Genomic DNA, 22,816 nt, shown 5'->3' on the forward strand with positions numbered 1-22,816 from the left:
TAACCACCGAGACTAAGGTGAATAGTTGTTTTAGTAATATACTAAAACAGTGAAATAATACAGTACAATATATGATTTTAACTCATTTATTCCTGCAAAGATTACAACATTTTCGGACGCGAATTGTTCGGAGGTGAATAGCAAAGGATATCCTGAGTTTGAGCAGCCAATCAGCGCTCGCGTTCAACGCTATCCACTGTTTTAGTTTATTCTAATTTGTGATATAGAGAGGACATTTGACGTCACCTATTGTCATTAATGTGCCAATCAGAGGCACAGATATCTTTCCTATTGTGTTACTTACTACAGCTACGATACTATTCTTTGCCTTTGAGAAATTTTGAATTTTGTTTATAGTACCCAGGATGTCTTTCTCCAGCTCTTGTTAACGAGCTTGGCATAACAGCGAGTGAAGCGAACCAAATTTACTTCTTGTACAGAAAAAGATTCTCAGCTGGGACGCAAGTCGATGCATGGTTTTCCCTGTCGTCAAAACTGCTCAAAACAATGCAAAGCTATTGAGTGATATTTTTTTCTCAAAAAAGTTGCGATTCGACTCTGGTTCGATGTTTTTTTTCAAAAGCAAAAATTAAACGAATCATTCAGTTGCAACATCACAATGCAGAGATAGAATCACGATAATGTAAATTGTATGGCTAAGGTGATATGATTATTTTTACTAACACTACATTTAAAAAAACGTATGCTTTGGGATAATTGCTTGAAAATATTTCAGATATAAGGCCCAATCTGTCCAGATAAAAACGTTTAAAGTGTTGATTATTTTGAAGCAGTTGACAAGTGAGTTTGGCCTGAGCCAATCTTTTCGATTATTGTGTTTAATGAGTTACCGCAAAACAAAATAAAATACAAATTCTTTTGAACATAAATTTTTAACGTCCTATGCTTTTAGTTTTGGTAATTTAAATACAATTTGCAACATAACGATAATTTCTTAAGATTAAAGCTCTGTTCCAAAATGTCAAACCAGCTGCACAGGTAAGTACTGCTAAACAGTGTTTTATAAAATATATATTTCAAAACAATTTAGGGTCTTTATTTTGTTTAAAATGCCATAGTTTAAGTTTACAATGCCCAGGAAAATATTTTTGAAATGGTTCAATTTTCTTTCTTGAAAACGAAAAAAAAAGTAGTGAAAAACTTGCTTAGTGAAAAAAGTCGAAGGTAATCTATCGAGGAAACGAGTAGTTTGAGGTGGGAAATGACAGCCATGTTATTTTGTTTTAAATTTACGATGTTGTAAACATCCGGTTCAGAAAAGAAAAACTTGAGCGAACCACCACCTTATAGTTACTGTCAAGGTATAACTTGTAATCAGGAATGACAGCGCCAGCATGAATTAAATTCAAGGGTTTTGATACTTTCGAAAAATTATCGTTTTCACTGAAGAAATCTGGAATTCGTTTCACTCTGTATCAAAACTACTGTCTTGTACTGATTTTGAATCCTAAAAGTTCATACAAATTTATCGGCTAGAAATTCCTCTTTAACTTAGGCAAGAAGAAGGTGGTGCAAAATAGAGCTTAGGAAAAGATAAAGAATATTTCAAAGTATAGCTGAGCCTTGGGTCAGTATCTCGGAAAGTTTTTCGATAACTCGCAGTCTTAATTCAAGTCACGTGACAAAGGCAGATACTAAAAAGTATTACTACCAGTATTAGCAATAATAATAATAATAATAATAATAATAATAATAATAATAATAATAATAATAATAATAATGATAATAATAATAATAATAAAAATGGGCACTGGGGTGGAACAGGTTGGCCTACCTTAGCCTACCACGGGAATATGGACGCTCCCGCCCACCAGAGTCTTGGGTGGCACCTTTGGCAAGTGCCAACAACCCAAAACCCATCCTCATTTGATGAGAGAATGTCAATATTGAAATTCACACTAACGACGTCAACGGGCCTGGAGCTTGTAGTGAAGGTGTCGCGTCCGGCAGGTGCCCTGTGGATCAGCAGCGCCGCCCGGTAGTCATACTGCTACTTCTGAACAACGACAGAAGAGATTAGGATGGTCGAAGGAGGCTGATCAAGTACGCCAGATTAAGAACAAGAAGTGGCTAGAGACTGTGGAGCAAGAGGAAATTGCCATACGAGTAAGGCATGAACATCAGGAGATTGAAAATACAGAACTCCATGCCACAGATACGTCATCATCATCATCATCATCATCATCATGGTATTCCTCGAAAACGAGTAAGATTGTCTATTCAACTTCTAGTCTTGTGCACCCGTTGGTGGCTAAAGAGTCCAATTCTAGAGTGGCACGCTTTACCACAGGCGGGGCAGATGTAGGAGGCCTGCTGCGACAAAGCAGGGGCAACTTCACGTTCTTTACGGCGTTGGCGTTTTTCCTCCGCTTTCTGACGCCGCTCTTCCTCAAATAGCGCCACACTCTCCCGGACTGCATGTCTCCATCTGGGTCTGTCACGTGCCAGATCTTCCCAGGTCGTCAGACCAATGTGGCACATCTTAAAATTTGATTTGAGATTGTCCTTGAAACGCTTTCGCTGTCCCCCTTGTGCTCTGGTGCCAGAACCCAACTCTCCGAAGAGGATCTGCTTGGGGAGGCGCGAGTCCATCAACCTGACAACATGACCAGTCCAACGCAGTTGATTTTCGATTATCATGGCCTCGATACTGGTGCATTGTGCTTCGTCAAGGACGCTGGAATTTGTCCGTCGATCCTGCCAGGTCACACCCAGGATGCGTCTCAGGCAGCGCTGATGGTACTTTTCCAGGACGTTAAGGTGTCTCCTATAGGTCGTCCAGATCTCCGAGCCATAAAGGAGGGACGCAAGCACGACGGCCTTGTACACAAGGAGTTTGGTGTCTTTCCTCAGACTCCTCTCCGCAAACACTCTCTCACGAAGCCTTCCAAAGGCACAGCTTGCAGCCTTAAGGAGATGAAGAGTCTCCGTCTCGATGTCAGCTTTTGTTGAGAGGACACTGCCAAGATAGGGAAGGTCTGGACATTCTTTAGTGTGGACCCGTTGATACTCATGAGAGAGGGTGAGGGATGCTGGCCTGGGGAAGGTTGGAAGACTTCTGTCGCCTCAGATACACCAGACTATGAACATCAGGCTCCAGTTGTTCAAACGATGGATAGCGCTATCCACCGGAAAAATCACTATCCAGTGGATAGGTAATAGCGAAACCAATTGCGCTATCCAATGGATAGTGATTTATCTGGTGGATAGCGTTATCCACCTTTTGAACAACTGGGGCCAGGAGACTGAAACCACGGAGCTTCTTACCACAGATACACCAGACCATGCAACAACATCTGATACCCAAGAAGAACACCAACGTAAAGAGGGACCCAGAGTTTTCACTGCTGAAGAATTATAAGAAGAAGAAGAAGAAGTTGGAAAAATCAATTCAATACTTGCACAATCCCATAATACACCTCTATTACCCCCCAAATAGTTTGCATAACCATTGTTTGCAATTTCTCCTGGGACATGAAAATGTCACAAGAGAAGTCGAAAACAATGCCTATGCAGATTTTTGGGGGGTAAAATAAGTGTATTATGGGATTTATGCAAGTAATGAATGAAGCCGTCAAAAGGATTCAGACGCACAACATTACTGAACTGAATTCTTTAATGTATGCAGCTGCATATGTTACTACAGGAAGAGTGGAAATGATAAAAGGGAGGAAAGGGAAAAGAACTGAGAGCCATTCTGGAAAAGAAGGATTAAGGGGAATATCGAAACTTGGCGAAAAGACCTGAGCAAGATTGAGGAAGTCCGAAGAGGAAACAAGAGACTGAAACAAAGACAGAGGGAAAGGTTGAACAGAAAATATCATCTTGAGGAAAGGGGCACTTTGTATGTCTCAGGCATGTTGAAACAGAAGATCAAGGCAGGTGGAGTTAAGATCAAAAGATACGACGAGAGATGTCAACAGTTCAAACAGAACCACCTGTTTAGGACCAATCAGAAGCTGTTCTACAAAACACTAGATGGAAAGGAACGAGGAGAAACTTTTCTTCCCAAAACTCTAGACTTGAAATGCAAAGGCGCTTTTTCTCTCGACTTGGGGTAAGGCTATGGAATGAGATACCATGCCATATGAGGGATTTGCCAAAGAAAACATTTCAAAGGGTTCTTCGAACATCGCTGCTTAATATTTTGGAAAAAAGAAGAAGTTGTTCAGGGGTTCTGGTTTAAGAAACCGACAGGATTGCACTCTAAATGGCAAGAATGCTTGCCAGACTGTATATTTCAAGGGAATGTACCAGGGTGGATGGTCAGTGGAAGAATAGTTTTTATACAAAAGGACACAGCGAAGGGTGCCCAGGCCAGCAACTACCGCCGTATTGATGTGGAAGCTCTTGACAGGAGTTATGGGAGAGACGTTATACCACCACTTGGAAAGGAATGGACTGCTAACAGATGAACAGAAGGGGTGCAGTAAGGGATCCCGAGGAACTAAAAGATCAATTGCTTGTATACAAGGCAATCCTGAAGAACTGCCTGAGAAGGTTGACAAACTTGTCAATGGCTTGGATAGACTACAAGAAGGCATATGATATGGTGCCGCATTCATGGATCCTGAAATGCCTGGAGATGGTTGGGGCAGCCAAGAATATGATCTCTATAATCAGCAACAGCATGGTGAATTGGAAGACAGTGTTGACATTAGGAGGAATGGCTCTCGGGCAGGTGGACATTAGGAAAGGAATTTTTCAAAGTGACTCCTTGTCAACACTACTGTTTATAATGATCATGTTACCCTTGACCCTAGTGCTACGAAAAATGAGAGCTGGTTACAAAATGGCAAACGGAATGAAGCCTATTAACCACCTACTATTCATGGATGATCTGAAGCTGTACGGAGCTAGCAAAGATCAACTAGACTCACTTGTTCAAGTAGTAAGGATCTTCTCCCAAGACATTAAGATGTCGTTTGGGCTAGACAAGTGTGCTGTCCTGGAAATGAGAAGGGGAAGACAAGTTGGCAGTAGCGGAATAGAACTACCCGACGACCAGCATATCGGGGAAATAGAGGAGGAAGGCTACAAATACCTTGGTATCTTACAGTTGGACCAGACTCTCAACACCAAGATGAAAGGCAAGATAACATCGGAATATATCAGAAGAGTAGAGAAGTTGTGTAGATCAAAACTCAATGGAGGAAATTTGATTGATGGCATCAATACCTGGGCTGTAGGTGTAGTACGCTACAGTGCGGGGATTGTGGACTGGACGATGGAGGAGGTAGCCAACATGAATAGAAGAACTAGAAAGATCGATATCTTGGCAATGAATTGCTGTCTGCACACCAGGAGTAATGTTACGAGGCTGTACCTACCGAGAAAGGAAGGGGGAAGAGGACTGATCGGAATTGAGGAGTGTCTAAGAACGGAGAGCAAATCCCTTCATGGCTGCCTAAGAGAGAGCACAGAGTGGATGCTTCAAGCTGCTTTGAAGGAGAAAGTGATCGTTGAAGGAGAGCGTCTGCAGGACTATGAGAGGAGGAATAAAGACGAGAGAGTTAAAAACTGGAAGGAGAAAGCCCTACATGGTGCGTTTTTCCAATAAATATCAGACGAAGCTGGAGAGGAGTCTTGGAGGTGGCTCAGGAATGGATTTTTAAAAAAAGGAGACATAAGGTTTGATTCTTGCTGCTCAGCTACCAGCTTTAAGAACAAACTCGATCAAGTACAACATAGATAAGACCTCAGAGACACCACGGTGTAGATTGTGTAGAGATGCCATTGAAACAGTACGACACATTGTCAGTGGATGTAAGTAGCGTGCCCAGAGAGAGTATAGGAAGCGCCACGACAAGGTGGCCCTGCGGGGGTACACTGGGAGATGTGCAGGAAGTATGGGGTAGAGTGTAATGACAAGTGGTATGACCATCAATCCTTCCCAACCGTAGAAAATGGATAAGTGAGGATTACCTGGGACATCACTATCTACACAGACAAAGTGCTGAAACATAATCGGCCAGATATTACTCTAGTGCATAAAGACACACAGAAAAAGACATTTATTGACATAGCTGTGCCAGCGGACTAGAACATCACCAGAATTGAAGAGGAGAAGGTTGGAAAGTACTAGGAACTGGCATTTAAATTCAGAAGGATTCATGAGCCTCGAACGTCACAAGGGATTTTCTCGCTACCGCGGGACAGTACAAGTAATGATTTGATGAAATCAAATAATCGGGAAAGGCCTACTGGTTACGCGCTCTTGATCCCCTGTCATGATCTTTTTTTCCCTATTCACCTTTTCTTAACTTAAAAAAATACGTCCAATTTTCGGAACGGGATATGGATTCATATTTTCCTAGGCTAATAACTATAACAAGAACTCCTTAAAATTTGGAAATGGACTATAATTTTTAGTGTTCAGCCTAACTCTTACATTGCTCTTGAACTATTCTTCATCATTATGTTATCTTCCTTTTTCTAGTTAAAAAGGGCGGTTGACTAAAAATGCTGAGGGCAGCAATTTTCATCCTTCTGATCATTTGCGTCGAATCAAAAAGAAAAGATGACAATGGTACAAGGTACAGATTTCCATTTTGAAATAATTCAAGGTTTTTTTAATTCGTTCGCTCGTACGTTTACTTGTCCATTTATTCCATTTGTTGCGCGCATCCTGTCGGTCGGTGGTTCGTGAATTCCTTTTTTGTTCATTCAGACCGTATTCCGTAATCATCCCTCCATCTATTTATTCCTTCACCCATTCATTTGTCCATCAGTCCTTCCGCTCGTTCGTCATTGATTTATTCATTCATATATTTTCCCATCCTACTTTCACCTTTTAGGGGATGTAAAAGAAACTTGTAATTGACCAGTAGAGCAGGCAGTGTACAGCGCAATAGTATGGTCGTGGGTGTGTGTCCTGTTTAAGCCTGGAATTCTGTTAGACTTAAAGGACGATACACACAAGGGGTTTTGCTCTCGGAACATGCTTCAGGGACACGCTCCTGGAGCAGAGCTCTGCCGTGTGTACCAACCATTTTAAGGGAAATCTTCATCATCAGGAGCAGAATTTCCACCCACCAAAATGACGATATTAGACTAGTTAACTATTTGGAAGCAAGCTCCCACACATGTCCCAGGGAAATTGAGCAGATTTTCAAGTGTTTCCTCGTGTGTATTGACACTTTTTTTGCTGCACATGAATTAATACGGCAAATGCAAAACATTGACCAATCAGATTACCCAATGGTCTCATCCATAATTCCTTTGGAACTCTTGACTTGAGCTCAAAATTCAAAATGGTGTCTGAAAGGTCTGCAACTGATGAGCTCGAATTAAAGCAAGTGGATGCTCAAAAAACGAGGAAGGTGCTTAGTGTCACTAATACAAGACTTTTATGTAATGTATGTAAAAAATGATATAAAGACTATGGAAGTAAAGCCGCAACAGTACTGGCCAAATTACCTAAAACGTTCATCACGCACGTTCAAAGCAGGTGGCACACATTTCTTTTTCTCCAGGCATCATCATCATCATCACTTTAATCATTTTTTCTTCTTTGAATGAGACCTTAATTAAACCACCATGTTTAACTTTAAATTAAATCCCAAACCCTTCTCTGTTGAAAAACAGCAATGTTCTTTCGTCTTCTCTCTCGTATGTACTAATATGAAGCAAGCTCCGCAGGGTGCTCCCTCGTGTGTACTGATCGTGCAAAATGACCCTGGAGCATGCCCCAGGAGCAAAACCCCTCGTGAGTATCGGCCTTGATCTTTCACTTAGAAATTAACTTTTGCTTGAATATTTCGCTCATTCGATTTCTATTTTTCTTCAGGGTCATTTATTTCTTCATTTACATTCTAAAAGAGTTTTCCTCCTTTTTTATGCAGGTATCGCAACACTACTCAGGTGCTCGATTCACTGTCCGCGCCTGATGTGTACGATAAACGGATACGACCATATCACGAAGGTGAGGGAATGTCGGAGTTGGACCAGACAGACTTTCAGACGACAGACACGGTAGTTAGGGACGGACTAGCATGCTTTGAGAAGTCAGACGGTATTTTCCACTTTGAATGGACAGGTCCAGGGCGAATGCTAGACAATAAGGAAGAAACAGTTGGAGCTTTAAAATGCAAGTTCTTTGCATACTTTAAGCTTGTATAGCTTTGGCTTGTATGTAGCTACCCTATGAAACAACAGAGGAGCCAACTAGGGCGGATTCTGTCTCTCTCTCTACGTAGACTCTGAATCCCTTAATTTGCCGCAGGGGGCTCTGATAGGTGAAGGGGGAACTTCCGGAAGAAGTCGATCGGTCTGCCGGTCACATAACTTTGATGATCTTTGGCTATTTTGTCAAAAGCTAAGGTGGTTCGACATTTTTCATATTTGCTGCAGGTCCACGTTTGAATGTTTCAATATACATAACCGTCGTTTCCTTCGGAGCGATAAAGGAAATAAACATGGTAAGAATGAAAAATTGTATTATTTATAATAATAATAATAATAATAATAATAATAATAATAAGACAATCAGAATAATATATAATAAGACAATCAGAGATATGCTTAACTTCCTTTTTTGTGATGTTGCTTTTTCTTTTGATTGTGGATGAATTTTCTGATGACAAATTTAAGACGCTATGACTTTTTATAATTTGTATTTTTATCTTGTTATTACGAATCGCTGGAATAGTTGAACTTGAGCTGCTTACTTCCCTGAAAACAACATTGTTTCAGCTAACAGAAATCGAATGGTGTTTTGAAATGTTTTACTTTTTTTCTTTTAGAAGTTAACTTTGTAAATAGGATTTTTATATTTAGCACCGTTGTCTGTATATTGGCTTTTTATGATTATTAAAATGTTTATTCTTTATAATAATAATAATAATAATAATAATAATAATAATAATAATAATAATAATAATAGTTTAATTCCATCATCATCGCAAGTTAATGAATTACAATGAGGTTACAAGAGATAAAAATACATACTGGGGTTTACGTAAGCAGGGACCGGGTTACAATGATACCAATTTACAATCAATTCCATGAGAAACAAAAAATACAAGTAAGTTTATGTGTATATATAAACAATTCAAAATATATGTATAACTATATGATGCACTAATTATTATTTAAGTATAAAATTGCACTCGGAAAGAAACTACGACGCAGTCTTTGAGTTCTGCATTTAGGTCTTGTATAGTTCCCTGCGTTTCTCGTTTATTTGGTAGTGATGCACATACTAACTCGTCATGGGGAGATGTTTAGAGAGTGGACCTCCTCTTGAGATCTTTCCATTTGTTTTTATGCAGAGTTTACTGCGTCTTACATCTAATCTATGAAGGTTTAGAGATTCAAGAGCTTCGGAATAAAAAAACGCAGTTGCGATGATTTTAAGAGCACGTTTCTTGTGAGAGGTATTAGGCAACAGCCAATCATATTTGGATAAGGCAACAGCCAATCTTATGACGGGAATATGCTTTCTGAGCTTGGGCTATCCAAGCGGAGCACATTCCGGCTATATAATTGGCTGTTGCCGAACCTCCTCGGGATCTGTACAGCGTGGGAGTCTATCTAAAAGTAACTTGAAGCATATTACCTATGAGAAAGGGTATTATGGGAGATGCCCTCTCTTGCCCCTTTATTTTCTCTTGTTACTACTCAACAATAGTCAAGACAGATCGTATCAGAGTGATATAAATAGTAATTAGGTCTTTGGTCTCAACGCCCCCTCTCCGAAGTATTCGGAGTATATGAAGTCGTTTAGAGGCTGTGGTAACAATAGCTTGAATGCGATTGTTCCATTTTAAATTATTCTGAATCACTAGACCAAGTACTTTGTGAAAAGTGACAAATTATGGCGATTGATTACCGATCTTCAATTTAGGTAGTTTAGTTTCTATACTGTATTGTACTCAGTGATATCTACGACTTTGGTTCTTTGGCTAAGGGATCAGGGCCCAGTTGTCTTTACTTAACGTAAGTACTTTTTTGGGAAAATAGGGCGACTGCGGTTTTTGAAATCTTGCGGTAATTTAAAACGGAAATGATTAAATCAAGGAATTAGTGGGGTTATACAGCCTTTGAAAAACTGGGGCCTGAAGCTAACCCACCCAGTATACAAAATATGACCACGACTTTTTCGAGTTTAGAATGCTGGATTTCCCCGTAGGAGTTCGTTTGCAACTCTATGACGAAATAAAACTTGAGTAAAATTAATGTCAAAAATTATAAGATTCGCTATTTCATTGGTTACACTTTCTGATTACACCATTTCTGCTTTCTTCAGGAATTTAGTCTTGACATTTTTTTCAAGCAAGCCTGGAATGATCCAAGATTAAAGCATGAGCTTCGAAAGCCGATTTTGCTCTCTGGAAGCGAAAAAGGCCACTTCTGGCTTCCTGATACATTCTTCCTTAATATTAAAACCGCTAAATTTCACCATGTTCCTGCAGCAAATAGTAGAATTGTTATTAGTCCAAATGGAGATATCGAACTTAGTGAAAGGTAGGTGATAAGTTTTTTTTACCTTTTTTTCTCATACTGTTGGAGCCAAGTATTAATTGAGATTTTTTCCGTCATCTTTTCACCATGTTAGAACTACTGAATAACCGGAACTTAAAAATACTTTGAAAATGTTCGGTTCCTGTTCAGCCGGCATCAGTGCTGTTCAGTGATCAAGACTAAGGGCGCTTTCCTTTTGTCAGAACTGGCCGGCCAACCCGTCAGTTTGCAAACTAAGCCTAAATGCAACGATTCAGTGAAGGAACACTTGCATGATAATCCCTAAAAATCTTCTGTAGCAGTATGTATCATAAAATGAGTGAATTTGAAGGCGTTTAGGTATTCCAAATGCCCGGTCTGGCCGGTCAACTCCGTCAAATGGAGAGCGTCCTAAGTGATAAGGCCTTTTTTTCTTTTCCCACAAGTTTTGCATAATAATAGAGTCGAAAGTTTACTGCATTGTTCTGTTCAGCCGTGGTGACGTCATATGCAAACTATCAATACTATTCTTGCTTTATGCTATTGTCGTTACCGTAGCCCTCGTCATTGCGTAATTAAACTCCAGTCGTCCCTTAGGCTACAGCTTTTACAAATTGTTGCGGTCGGAGACATTTCTTTCTCCCCTTTGCAATCACAATGTCGGCTAGCTTCGGCTCGTGTAGTTTGCGACGGAAATAGCGTAATACCGTGCAATATTGAAAGGGAAGGAAAACAAAAAAAAAAAAATGATTTCGGAGTCTCTGAAGTTGGGTGATGTCTCAATGAATTTTTCACAGACTTTATAATCTCTATTTTACTATTTAAGTCAACCAATAGTTATTCATTTAATCCCATTCTTTTTGGTCTCTCTGCAAGGTTAACAGTTTCCGCGTCCTGTAGAATGAATTTAAGGGATTACCCTCTAGATACGCAAACCTGTGTTCTGGAAATTTTAAGCTGTAAGTAACACACTTTCCATCCCATTTTTGCCTCTTTCAAAAAGAGGATAGTGTTATGACTTTTCATATGAATGCAGTTAAGAAACGCCTGCGTGACAGGCATTCGAAGGGGAAGGGAAAGAGAGAACCGGTGGGAGAACGAGGAAGGCGCGCGAGGAAGAAGGGAAGGAGACGCCTGTAAGGACGCAAGTGTTCTTTTCCGTTCAACCCCTCTCATTGATATGCACACATAAGACAGCTACGAAATCCCTAACTGTCATATTAAAAACAAATTGCGATTTTGAGACGGCAATACCACATTATATTGACGGCTAGTTGGGAGAAAATATATTCCGTAGATAGAGCCTTGTTGAACATCAGCTAAGGAAAATTTCAACATTTCTTTCAACTATTAGTTAATGACCGCGCAGCTGTATTTGACTTCAGCTGCTGCAGTTTCCCAGCATAGGTATTTTTGTCCTTTGTTACTGTAAGTACTTTCATTTTTTTTTGTAATTGTGGAATGACAGGCAAGGCCTATGAAAAAAGTACGTATGACGGCACCAAAAAGTCGTCTTTTTCGTAGTGAATCACACAATACGTTACTCATTAGTACTGCTTGTTCACATCCATTAATAAACTTTTTTGTTTGATTTTTAAGAAGCAATCATAATTAAACAAGACAATGTGGTCCTCAGGCCTCTAGCTTCGCTATGGGATAAGAGTCCTGGAAACAAGATTGTCTATGAGTAGATCCAGTGCCTTTACATTTCTTCTATTTTATTTTTTTCTCTGAAAAAAAGATTCATATGACGTCACTGATATGGATTATCACTGGGATGACGAAAAAGCTGTTATCATTTTGGATGATGAAATGTCAGAATTTGAGCTTGCTGACTGTCAAAGTGAGAGAAAAGAAGTGGAATACGTTATAGGTATTGTTAATTACCAGAAAGTTAACCAAGAATATTTTAACGATAACGGAAAATTTGTTCCTTTTCTCGAAATACTTGGGGACACTGCAAACTGAAATGAACAAATCATCGGCAATCAAATCAAATGTTCAAATGAAACCATGTTGTCTCGCAGTGATGAGCGCAAATTTCTATTGCGTCGAGAAGCCTGAAAAATTTTCAGGACTTCAACGGGATTTGAACCCGCGACCTCGCGATACCGGTGCGATGCTCTAACCAACTGAGCTATGAAGCCACTGACGTTGGGAGATGGTCACTGGTCAAATGTTGATTTTTTTAGGAGAGGGGAAAACCGGAGTACCCGGAGAAAAACCTCTCGGTGCAGAATAGAGAACCAACAAACCCAACCCACATATGACGCCGAGTCTGGGAATCGAACCAGGGCCACATTGGTGGGAAGCGACTCTCACCACTGCGCCATCCCTGCACCCCGCTACTGAATATTGCTTTTATGTTTATTTTGATTTTGCTTATTTCTGCCTCGTATGTGCATCTGCCGCAGCGACAATGATTTTCATGAAATTAACCGTGTCACACAAGGCGATTTGTTGCGGCGACTTGTCCCCGCGACGAGTCGCAGCGACTTATCGCCTTGTGTGTTCCGGCCTTAAAGTGGTGAATCTCAAAAATCCGGAATTACATTTGATCCGAAGTATCCTTCTCGAGTGCGGATACTTTGGATTCATTATCCGTTTTCGGATTTTCTAAAAAAAAACGCATCCTGAAAGTACATTTGGATGCGTAATAACGTTTAAGTCAGAATGTGCCTACTCATGAACGTGCCATTGTCCTCTAGGCTCAAACACAAACTCATCTGGTTGCATATTTTTCAAGGTCTAAAAACTAAAAAGTGAAAGTGACCACGTGATTAATAATTACTCTGGTTTGCTAATTATAAATAGCCTACAAGGCACGTAAAGTCTAACGACAGATCCATCAAGCCGAATTAGAATAATTAATTTCAGAAAACGTCTGTTAATTGAAGGAAGTTTCTTTAAACTTCAACGGGTCTACCAATTGCAATTTGATTTCCTTTCCTATAGGAATGTTAGATCTCTGCAATCCCATTCCCTATCGACCTCACATGTCCTAGTAATATTTATTCTTTTGGTCTTGACGTAGTGGGCAATATTATTATGTGGTGTGATTTTGTCATCATGTGGCGAGGTTTTGTCATTATGTAACGAAGTTTGCTGGTTACGTGTTGTGTTTTCATCGTGATGTGTTGAGGTCTTTGTGTGACGTGCTGTGTTTATAATCACATATGAAGGGACAAACTCAACGTCAAATAAGAACCTCACCACATAAAATGTAAATACAGCATGTCAAAGGAAGACCTCAAGACATGATGATGGAAATACAACACGTAACCATCAAACCTCGTCACATAATGACAAAACCTCACCACAAGACAAAACTTCAAGAGCAAAAGAATAAAGAATACTAAAGAAAGTTATGGCTTTCCAAAATTATCACTGAAAACGCGATATTCCGATTGGCTCAATAAACCTCGGTTATCAGTTCATATACCGTAGGATCGCGTCAAGTGTGGCCAAGATGAATAGATTGCTGCGAAAAATGACATTTTCGAGTGTCCAGGATAATACCATTCGCAGTTGTAAGATGTGAGCTTGGTCCTTGTTCTAGCCACGAAAGTATATGTGGAGCGAATCCTCCTCCATATTTCAGTGAAAAAAGGAGAAAATAAGAAAAGGAAGGTGGCACACTATAACATCAACCCGGTGTGGCCAACACATCACACATGCACACGACTATTTCACCCGGTTAAGGACGGCGGTGCCTACTAATTCAAAGGTATTTTTGCGCGGTTTGCTGAATATGCGGGAAAAGTAGATCTTAACAAGTGTTATTGAAATCCAAAAAGAAAATTGGGGGTAACCTTGCATTTTTCAAAGATAATTACTCAACAATGTTTGTAAAAAGCTCCAAAATATAAAGCAATGTATGGCGTTCTTTTCCAAATTGAAGCTTATTATCTCCGAAATATGCATGGTTACCCCCAATTTTCTTTTTGCATACAAAAAGCACTTGTTAAGTTCTGCTTTCTCCGCATAGTTTTGAACCACGCAAAAATATCCCTGAATTAATAAGCACCACCCATAGGAAATCCGAGTATCTCGAGATGCGCAGAATGTATGCGCAATAACAATAGTAGGCACCATCCTTAATAGGCCTTTTGCAACTAACGATCACATGGTACAAAATCCGCCATGCTGGAGGGCAAGCTCATCATTATTCCCCCACTGAGACATTAAAACAAAGAGACCTGAACCAGTCAAGCTTGACTTGCCTTTGTTTTAATGTCCCAGTGGGGGAATAATAATGAGCTTGCCCTCCAGCATGGTGGATTTTGTACTATGTGATCGTTAGCCGCAAAAGGTCTATTGGCAGCCATGGACACGCTTATGCTGCTTCCAACCCAGCTTACCACATTTGTTATTTGAAAGGGGTTCCTAAAAACACCCGCCTTATAAGTTGCCTATGCCATGCTGATGAGGCCTAACAAGGTCGAAACAGCTGTCCATGGCTGTCATTAACCGGGTGAAATAGTTGTGCTCATGCGCGATGTGCTGGCCACACCGGGTTGGTGATATGGTGTGTCTCCTTGCTTTATTGCTTTTTCCAAATCCAATGATTTTTTTAAAAAATCTGTTATTAATTCCTTCTCATATTCGCTCTTTAATACATTGTATTCTCTTGGCACCGTGTGAAATAATGAATTTATCTTGACTAAGAGAATATGATGTAAGAGAATGACTCCTCCATATTTGGCCTAATTCTTTGATTTCACATGACGTCACGGCCGCCATGATGGTGTTCACAAACAATGAAATGGAGGCCATGTTGGTGTCCCGATCCAATCCTCTGGGAAGTGGACTCTATTACTATGCAACCTTTTTCTTTTGTTTCGTAGAAAAACATGGCTGTTGATCACATGATTGAAACCAAGGAATGTCCATGAAAATTATTTGAGATCGATTGTTATTTCCGTTTATACTGTGTGCCTATTTTAAAGAAGACACCTTATTGGTCAGTTGGTGTCGGTGAAAGTGGTAACAACAGATAAAACTATTCTTCGCAGCCGGGCCGCGATCTAAAAATAGATTTTGAGAGCATTATTATGGTGGCACTTGGATTCGCTCTATTTCCTCATATTCTCTTGTTTTAGCCAACTCGATTCGTAAATAAATAGAATTCACTATCGCAATGAAAACTTCAATATTGCATTTTTCTATGATCTTGGTCTCAAAAATTTCGATTAAACCCTTCTTGCTTACTCGTGCTCTTAGATGTAACATGTAAAGGGGCTGTGCCACGGAAGTGCAGTTCGTTTTGCATTTTGTGCAGTACCTCACTCCAATAACTCACTCCAAGAGAAAATGAGGGGACAGAGAGGGAGGCTCAGGGCATTGGCCGGGATATGTCATGTCTACGAAAGTTATTTTTAGACGAGCGGAAGTCTTTGTTCTAGCGGAAGTCTGTCTTACGAGACATCCGCATACAGTCTTGCCTCGCTCACAGGTTCTTAGTGAAAAGAGAAAATGGCGGCGCACGTGGAAGGCTGACGAATATTAATTTTCTTTCAAACATCAGACCAAGGTTGGCCTGCATGCGGACGTCTCGGAAGACAAACTTCCGCTAGAACAAAGACTTTCGCTCGTCTAAAAATAGCTTTCGTGGATATGACATGTCCCAAAGGCTGGACCGGTAGCCTCCCTCTCTGTCCTCTCATTTTCTCGTGCTTACTCCTATTCCCTATGCAACTTGAGGTTAAAACCAAGAAAATTCTTATAATTATACAGCACAAATCAAAGCCTCATGAGAAAAATAGTGTCTGTAAAGCATACATAATTTAAATTACAAAAAAAACAAAGTTTGAAAAACGGTCAATATGATGAACAATTTTTAAAAACCCAATTGCAATTCATTTTAATCATCTTCAGTTTTCCCATCACTGCATCCTTTTGTACTTGCTGTTTTATTCAAACCTCCCTCCAGTGTTTTAAGTAGCTATTCTTACGTTTCACCGGGGGCCGCATGACTGACTATCCATGGGTTCCTTGGTTTTACTTGATTTCGTTCCCACTCTCTGAGTTGGCTAAATTTCGGCCCATTTTCGGGTGCACAATTCCTTTTGTATCTCAAGAAAGGAGACTGGATTTAATTCGTCAAACGTCACAGTTATATTTCTTTTTGTTACTTTTAAAACATGTTAAAAGATCGGCTTTCCAAAACAAGCGGTTCTCAATTTCAAAAATGGCTTTTCGGGCCCGAAAAGTTTTCGGGGCTTTCGAGAAACTGGGGCCCCAGGGGCCCGTTTCTTGAAAGTCCTGATAACTTTTTGGGCTTGAAAAGTAATTTACGAAACTGCCTTCATCATGTTTCAATAAGTTGGTCTTTTGACACGTTTTGAAGTTAACAAAAAGCAAAATGACTGTGACGTTTGATGACTTAAAACCCCTCTGTTCTTGAGATACAGAGGGGATTGTTACACCCGAAAAAGGCACGAAAAGTTTCGGGACTTTCGAGAAACAGGCTCCAGGGGTGCGTTTCTCGAAAGCCCCGAAAAATGTTCGGGCCCGAAAAGCCATATGTGAACCTTTCAACCACTTTTTTAGGAAAGCCGATCTTTTAACATGTTTTCAAAGTAACAAAAAGCAAAGGGACTCTCAAGTTTGACGACTTAAATCCTCCCCGTCCTTGAGATACTGAGAGAATTGCGACACCCGAAAAATGGCCCTAAAAGTTCCGGGACTTTTGAGAAACGGGCTCCTGAGCTGTAAGTGCTGTACTTTCAATGTAGTTAGAATCGCTGATCATCGTTCTTTGTTCCAGGTACATACACGCATTTGGTTGCCAAGTTTGTTTTCAGAAGAAGGCTAGCATACTCATTTATTCAAATCTACTCGCCTACCTTTTTAATTGTGGTTCTTTCTTGGTTGTCATTCTGGATATCCAAAGATGCTGTCCCGGCCAGAATAGCCCTTGGTATTACTACAGTTCTTACCATTGTTACGCTGATGGGGTCACTCCGTAATTCTGTCCCAAAGGTACATCAAATGCAATCTTGACTTACGTTTCTTCAATATATAGCTTTAAATTGTTTCTTTTCAGTTTTAACGGTATCTTTATTACTCTCAATCTCTTAGATTGTTTACTTTGGTTCGCTAAATTGGTTTTCAATCGAGTGTCTACGGTAACTTCGCGATAGCCTTGGACTGCCTGTTTTTTTAAGCGTTCCCGACCTGCTTTGCTCGTCATTTCCCTCGTGATTCCCAGATTGCGCTTGGGTGGCTTTGCTCCCTGATTTCCCCACCGCCGGAACTTGTTTGTGTTTACTTCTGTTTTTCACTACGACGATCAGTGAGTGGCTTTTAAATAGGCCATTTCCAAGTTCATGTCTGCCTCCTCTTCAAAGCGAGTTCAAGTGCGAACTTTTTGTTGTGAAAATTAGTTTTCATTCATATATAACGTAGAACTAATTACCATCACAAAAACATTGCACTTAGACTCGCTTTGAAGAGGAGGCAGACATGAACTCGGAAATGGCCTATTGCGCACCGATATGCTTTCCCTTGCTCAGAGTTAGTTGCATTCTTATATTCGCGTTATGATTGGCTGATTCGAATGCCGATTTTGATTGGCCAAAGTAAGTACTTTGGTGTTGGTTTCAAAACACTCTCGGCAAACAGTCAAGAGCAGCTCCGTTCATTTGTTTTTCTTTTTTTTAACGTCTTGTAGGAAATACCCACGTCCTAAGTATAGCAGAAATAGTCCTAGTTGGCAGTGGTTACCATTTAATGAATACGAAGAAGAGAACACTCGAACAACTAGAAAACAATTATAACAACGTTTTCTTTTATTTTGTTTTTTATTTTGTTTTTTCATTTTATCTTTTTTAATTTCGTGAGATTTCACTGTTTCATTTACAATCTTCCCAATTAGTTGAGCAACAAATTATTGTGCATAGCTACAATCTGCAACAAAAGTGTTGAAGACACTGTCGCATTTCAGTCGTACTTTAATCTATTGCTAACTTAACGACTCATTTCAGCCCCTCTTCCCGACCCCCACACCTCCCAATCAATAAAGTTTGAGCTATACTGTAACAATATTGCTCAGGGGTGGAGGGGGTTTTTGTTGATGAAGAGAGAATTTGTTGTAATACGAAAGAAAAAGTGACTCAAGACATTTTGTCGCCGATTATAAATAAACTTGAGACTTGAATTTGGTGATTACTGTTACTATATTCCTCTAGGTTTCGTACATTAAGGCCATCGACTCCTACCTCATTGTATCGTTCATCTTTGTTTTCGGCGTTCTTCTGGAGTATGTAGCAGTTCTTATGCACAGCGAGAGAAAAAAATCCAAAGCGGTGAAAGAGCGGTCGCCATCGAAAGACTATTCGATGGCGGAAAAGGAAATAGAAGATTTCAACGCTAATAGAAACTCTGCAGTTCGTGTACATCGATCTCAATCCTCGTACAGTTTGCCACCTCGACCAAAGTCTACCCACGGTTATCCAATAAGGTCTCCTTCATCCCACAGTTTGCCATACAAGTCTGTCCTCAGGAATTCTCACTCAAGACAGGTGAGAACAAGGCCGAAATATGTGATTGCTCACTAAGAAAACTGCTGTGGAACAATTCTCGTATATGAAAATCACGTTAAAGCTAAAATTCATCCAATCAGATCGCTACGCAATGCGAATTTCTATATCAAAAACACATGGTCGAAAAGCCTGTCGGTGGACGGTGGGCCTTTAATATATCATCGGCGAAACAAGGCCGCTGAATTCGGCTGTAATATATGCACACCATAGATAGCGGAAGTTAAGGGCTGGCGTATTCACTGCAAGGGTCTATTTTTTAGATAATACGATTACCTGCAGATGATGTGTCATTTTCATTTTCATTTTATTGCCATTTCTAGATAACAGGCCACATTGTTCAGTTCATTTCTTTGTATTCTTAGTTAAGCCGTGTTCACACTCAACGTTAATTATGATCAACGGAAGTATAATTCAGGCTATCATACTCCATTCAATTTTATTCAATTATGGCACTCAACGTTAATTATGATCAACGGAAGTATAATTCAGGCTATCATACTCCATTCAATTTTATTCAATTACGGCACTCAACGTTAATTATGATCAACGGAAGTATAATTCAGGCTATCATACTCCATTCAATTTTATTCAATTATGGCAATGTTATGGTTCTGCTCTCATCTGCCGGAAAATTCAAATACAATAGGGTAACATCGCAGTGTGAGACAAAATGGCGCCTTATCATTTGGCTGCAACGATCATCATCACCATGCTTGAGGCGAGGAGAGAACCAATGATAGCTTCTGAGAACAGAAGATGACAAATCCAAATCTTCGCTCCATAAAGCGATTAGAAGTTTCGTCTGCTCATGCCACCACGTGTTCGCCATTCTGTTAAATTACATACTGTAATAGGCCATTTCCGAGTCCATGTCTGCCTCCTCTTCAAAGCGAGTCTAAGTGCGAAGTTTTTGTGATGGTAATTAGTTCTACTTCACATATGAATGAAAACTAATTTTCATAAGAAAAACTTCGCACTTAGACTCGCTTTGAAGAGGAGGCAGACGTGAACTCGGAAATGGCCTATTACTTCAAACAACCCCCTTGAGGTTGTTTGAAGTAATTATAATCCAGTTATAATCAGGGACTGTAATTAGTTGATGTGAACACGGCTTTTTCAGAGAGCTTTTAAACGAAAGGGAGAAGTGATTCTCCTGCTTGTCTGGACAATTGAAGCACTTGTCTCATTTTGACACTTGAAAAATTCAGGTGGTTTCAACGGGATTCGAACCCATGACGTCTGCGATACTGGCGCAACACTCCAACCAACTGAGCTATGAAGCCGCTAAGTGGGACTCTGGGAACGAGGTTGTTCTCCCTTAACTTTCGTCTTTAATACCCGCACTTCAAAGATAGCCATTTATTTCATTCATTCCTAGAAATCTTTTGTAATATCAAAAGGACGCTAATTTGTTGTCATCTCGCTGCTTTTTTGCTGATATTTCGTTCTTGACTCTCTACTGGGTTGAAAACGCTTATAAATTTTGCGATTCACTCTCTTTCGATTATTTTCTTCCAGAGTGTTCCAGGCCCCGCGATTCAGCACAGTCCGTACACCACAAGCCCGCCTCGAGCAACAATCCTTCGTTACATTCCCAGTCTCTGTCTGCCGCTGAGTTCCAACAATGAAGTCGATATTTTCGACAGAATTGCACGAATTCTTTTCCCGTTGAGCTTCTTCATGTTCAACATTGTATATTACTTACAATATAGATAATAATTTTCCAATTGGGAAAAACAGTTTTGCGTTATGCGTACACGCCCAATATCTTTTATTATTTAGTTAATCCTGGGCTCAATTGCCTTTGTGGGCATTCAAGATCACTTACAAATGAATGGAATAAAGACATACACGAATTTCATATGCATTCCAAAAACCTCGCCAATTATAATCCATGTTGGTATCTTGTTAAAAGGTGTTGATATGTAAATCTTAGTAAATGTTGAGGAGGCAGTGTGTCCCAGTGGTTAGAGCACTTGCCACGAGATCCGCATATCCCGGGTTCCCACTCTGACCACTATTTGAAATTTTTCTGGTAGTCCCGGTTCAACTTCTCAACTGCACTTGTCACTGTAAACAGCCAACTGGTTTGTCTCCGGCCAGTTGGGATTCCTAATAGCTTTGGTTGTTGTGTTTCGTCGTTTCGTTAACTGCGCATGCGTTTCAATGGCCCTGAAAAGCTCCTATGGGGAACTGTCAATTAAGTATGTATTGTATTGAGTCTCACGCACTTTATTTTTTAGCTCATGCGTATTATGCATGAATCAAGCCGTGGCTTGCCAGAGATCGATCCCTGGGGACCCTGGGTGATTTATTCCAATGTCAAAGCAAACCTGCAGTTGATACCCGTTCTTCATGAAAACAGCACGTGCCAACTCTCGGCCTCGATCTATTATTAAGGCCTAGTCAAATAGGGTATGTTTGGCGACCAACCATTTTACCGTTAGACCACCTTGTTTGGTACTGTTTGATCGTGTTTGGTGGTGTTTGATAAATTTGAAGGCCATCAAAAATTAGATCAAACAACTTTAACAATTTCTTTTGTTCTCGTTTTTTGTTCTCGTTTTTGATGGGCGAAGATTTGTTCTTTTGGCCAGCTGTATCAAACATGTTTGGCGCACGCATGCGTACCACGCTTGCTCAGTCGCTTGTATCCACGTGTTGTTTACGTGTGTTGTGACCCATAGTTCTTTGCTGGTGGAGTTAAATTAAACATGTTTTGACCGTTTGGCTACTCACTTCAACATCAGCATGTTTGGTCACCAAGTAATGTTTGATGTTGTTTAGTGACCAAACATTTCCCGTTTGGCCAGGCCCTTACAAAGAAGTTACAAAAATTGAAACTATAAGTATATCAGACCCAGGCTCTGTGGCTAGTAAAAACTTTATCACAATCTGAATCCAGCTCTGTCGAGTCAGAAAATGTATTTGAAAAAAAAACCTGGCCTGGTTGGGTCGAGCTGGATCAAAACAATTCCTTGGCCTCGAGCGCACGGAAAAACACGAGCCTTTTTTTTTTTTAATTAAACAGCATATGCAGACTCCCGGTATCCATAATTACGAAAATTACAAAAATTGAAACTATAAGTATATCAGACCCAGGCACCGTGGCTGGTAAACAAAAATTCTAATCATCTGAAGCGAGCGTAAAGTTGGTGTCCTCGGATTTTACCAACTTGGATGTAGATTTCTCTTAAAACTGATTACTTCACCGAGAAAATCGGCTGCTAAAACCGAATTAAGGACTATGCCTACTATTGTTACTGCGTATACGTTCTGGGAATCTCGAGATAATTACTCGGATTTCCTATGCGTAGTGCTTATTAATACAGGGATATTTTTGCGCGGTTCAAAACTATGCGGAGAAAGTATATCAGACCCATGTACCGTGGCTGGTAAACAAAAACTCTGATCACCTGAATCCAGCTCTAGATCTGTCGAGTCTGAAAATATTTATTTTAAGCACAGGCTTTGGTTGGGTCAAGCCGGATCAAAACAATTCTTTTGCCTCGAGCGTAGGGAAAAGACACAAGCAATTTGGAGTTCAATTACCTTTTTTCACACAAAAGTTAAGCATAATCTGAACTACACATCTTGACACTTATTTGCATGTTATGTTCACAGGTAACCCAGGCTCACTGTGTGTTGGTAAATATAGGGAACATATGAGGCGAGGTTTAGGTCTGAAAATTTGCTAGAAAATGGAAATAAAAATCGATAAAACTTACCATGTTGTGAGCTGTTGTTGTCTTTAATACGTACACGAAGTTTCGGGAAAAATGGTCCCCGTTCACCTTCCTTCATAG

The 22,816-nt window shown here is 40.1% G+C and overlaps 1 protein-coding gene across 1 annotated transcript; it reads left to right on the forward strand.

Moving 5' to 3' along the window:
• The first annotated feature begins 955 nt into the window (after window positions 1-955).
• On the forward strand, window positions 956-20,885 carry LOC138008046 (gamma-aminobutyric acid receptor subunit beta-1-like). The gene is made up of 10 exons (XM_068855225.1): window positions 956-999; window positions 6,461-6,557; window positions 7,866-7,945; window positions 8,374-8,441; window positions 10,271-10,488; window positions 11,341-11,423; window positions 12,206-12,337; window positions 17,234-17,448; window positions 18,657-18,989; window positions 20,529-20,885. The coding sequence occupies exons 2-10, from the start codon at window positions 6,484-6,486 to the stop codon at window positions 20,724-20,726; spliced, it is 1,401 nt and encodes a 466-aa protein (XP_068711326.1). The 5' UTR covers window positions 956-999; window positions 6,461-6,483; the 3' UTR covers window positions 20,727-20,885.
• The last annotated feature ends 1,931 nt before the right edge of the window (window positions 20,886-22,816 follow it).

The sequence above is a fragment of the Montipora foliosa genome, chromosome 6 (assembly GCF_036669935.1).
Source record: "Montipora foliosa isolate CH-2021 chromosome 6, ASM3666993v2, whole genome shotgun sequence".
Classification (NCBI taxonomy): Eukaryota; Metazoa; Cnidaria; class Anthozoa; order Scleractinia; family Acroporidae; genus Montipora; species Montipora foliosa.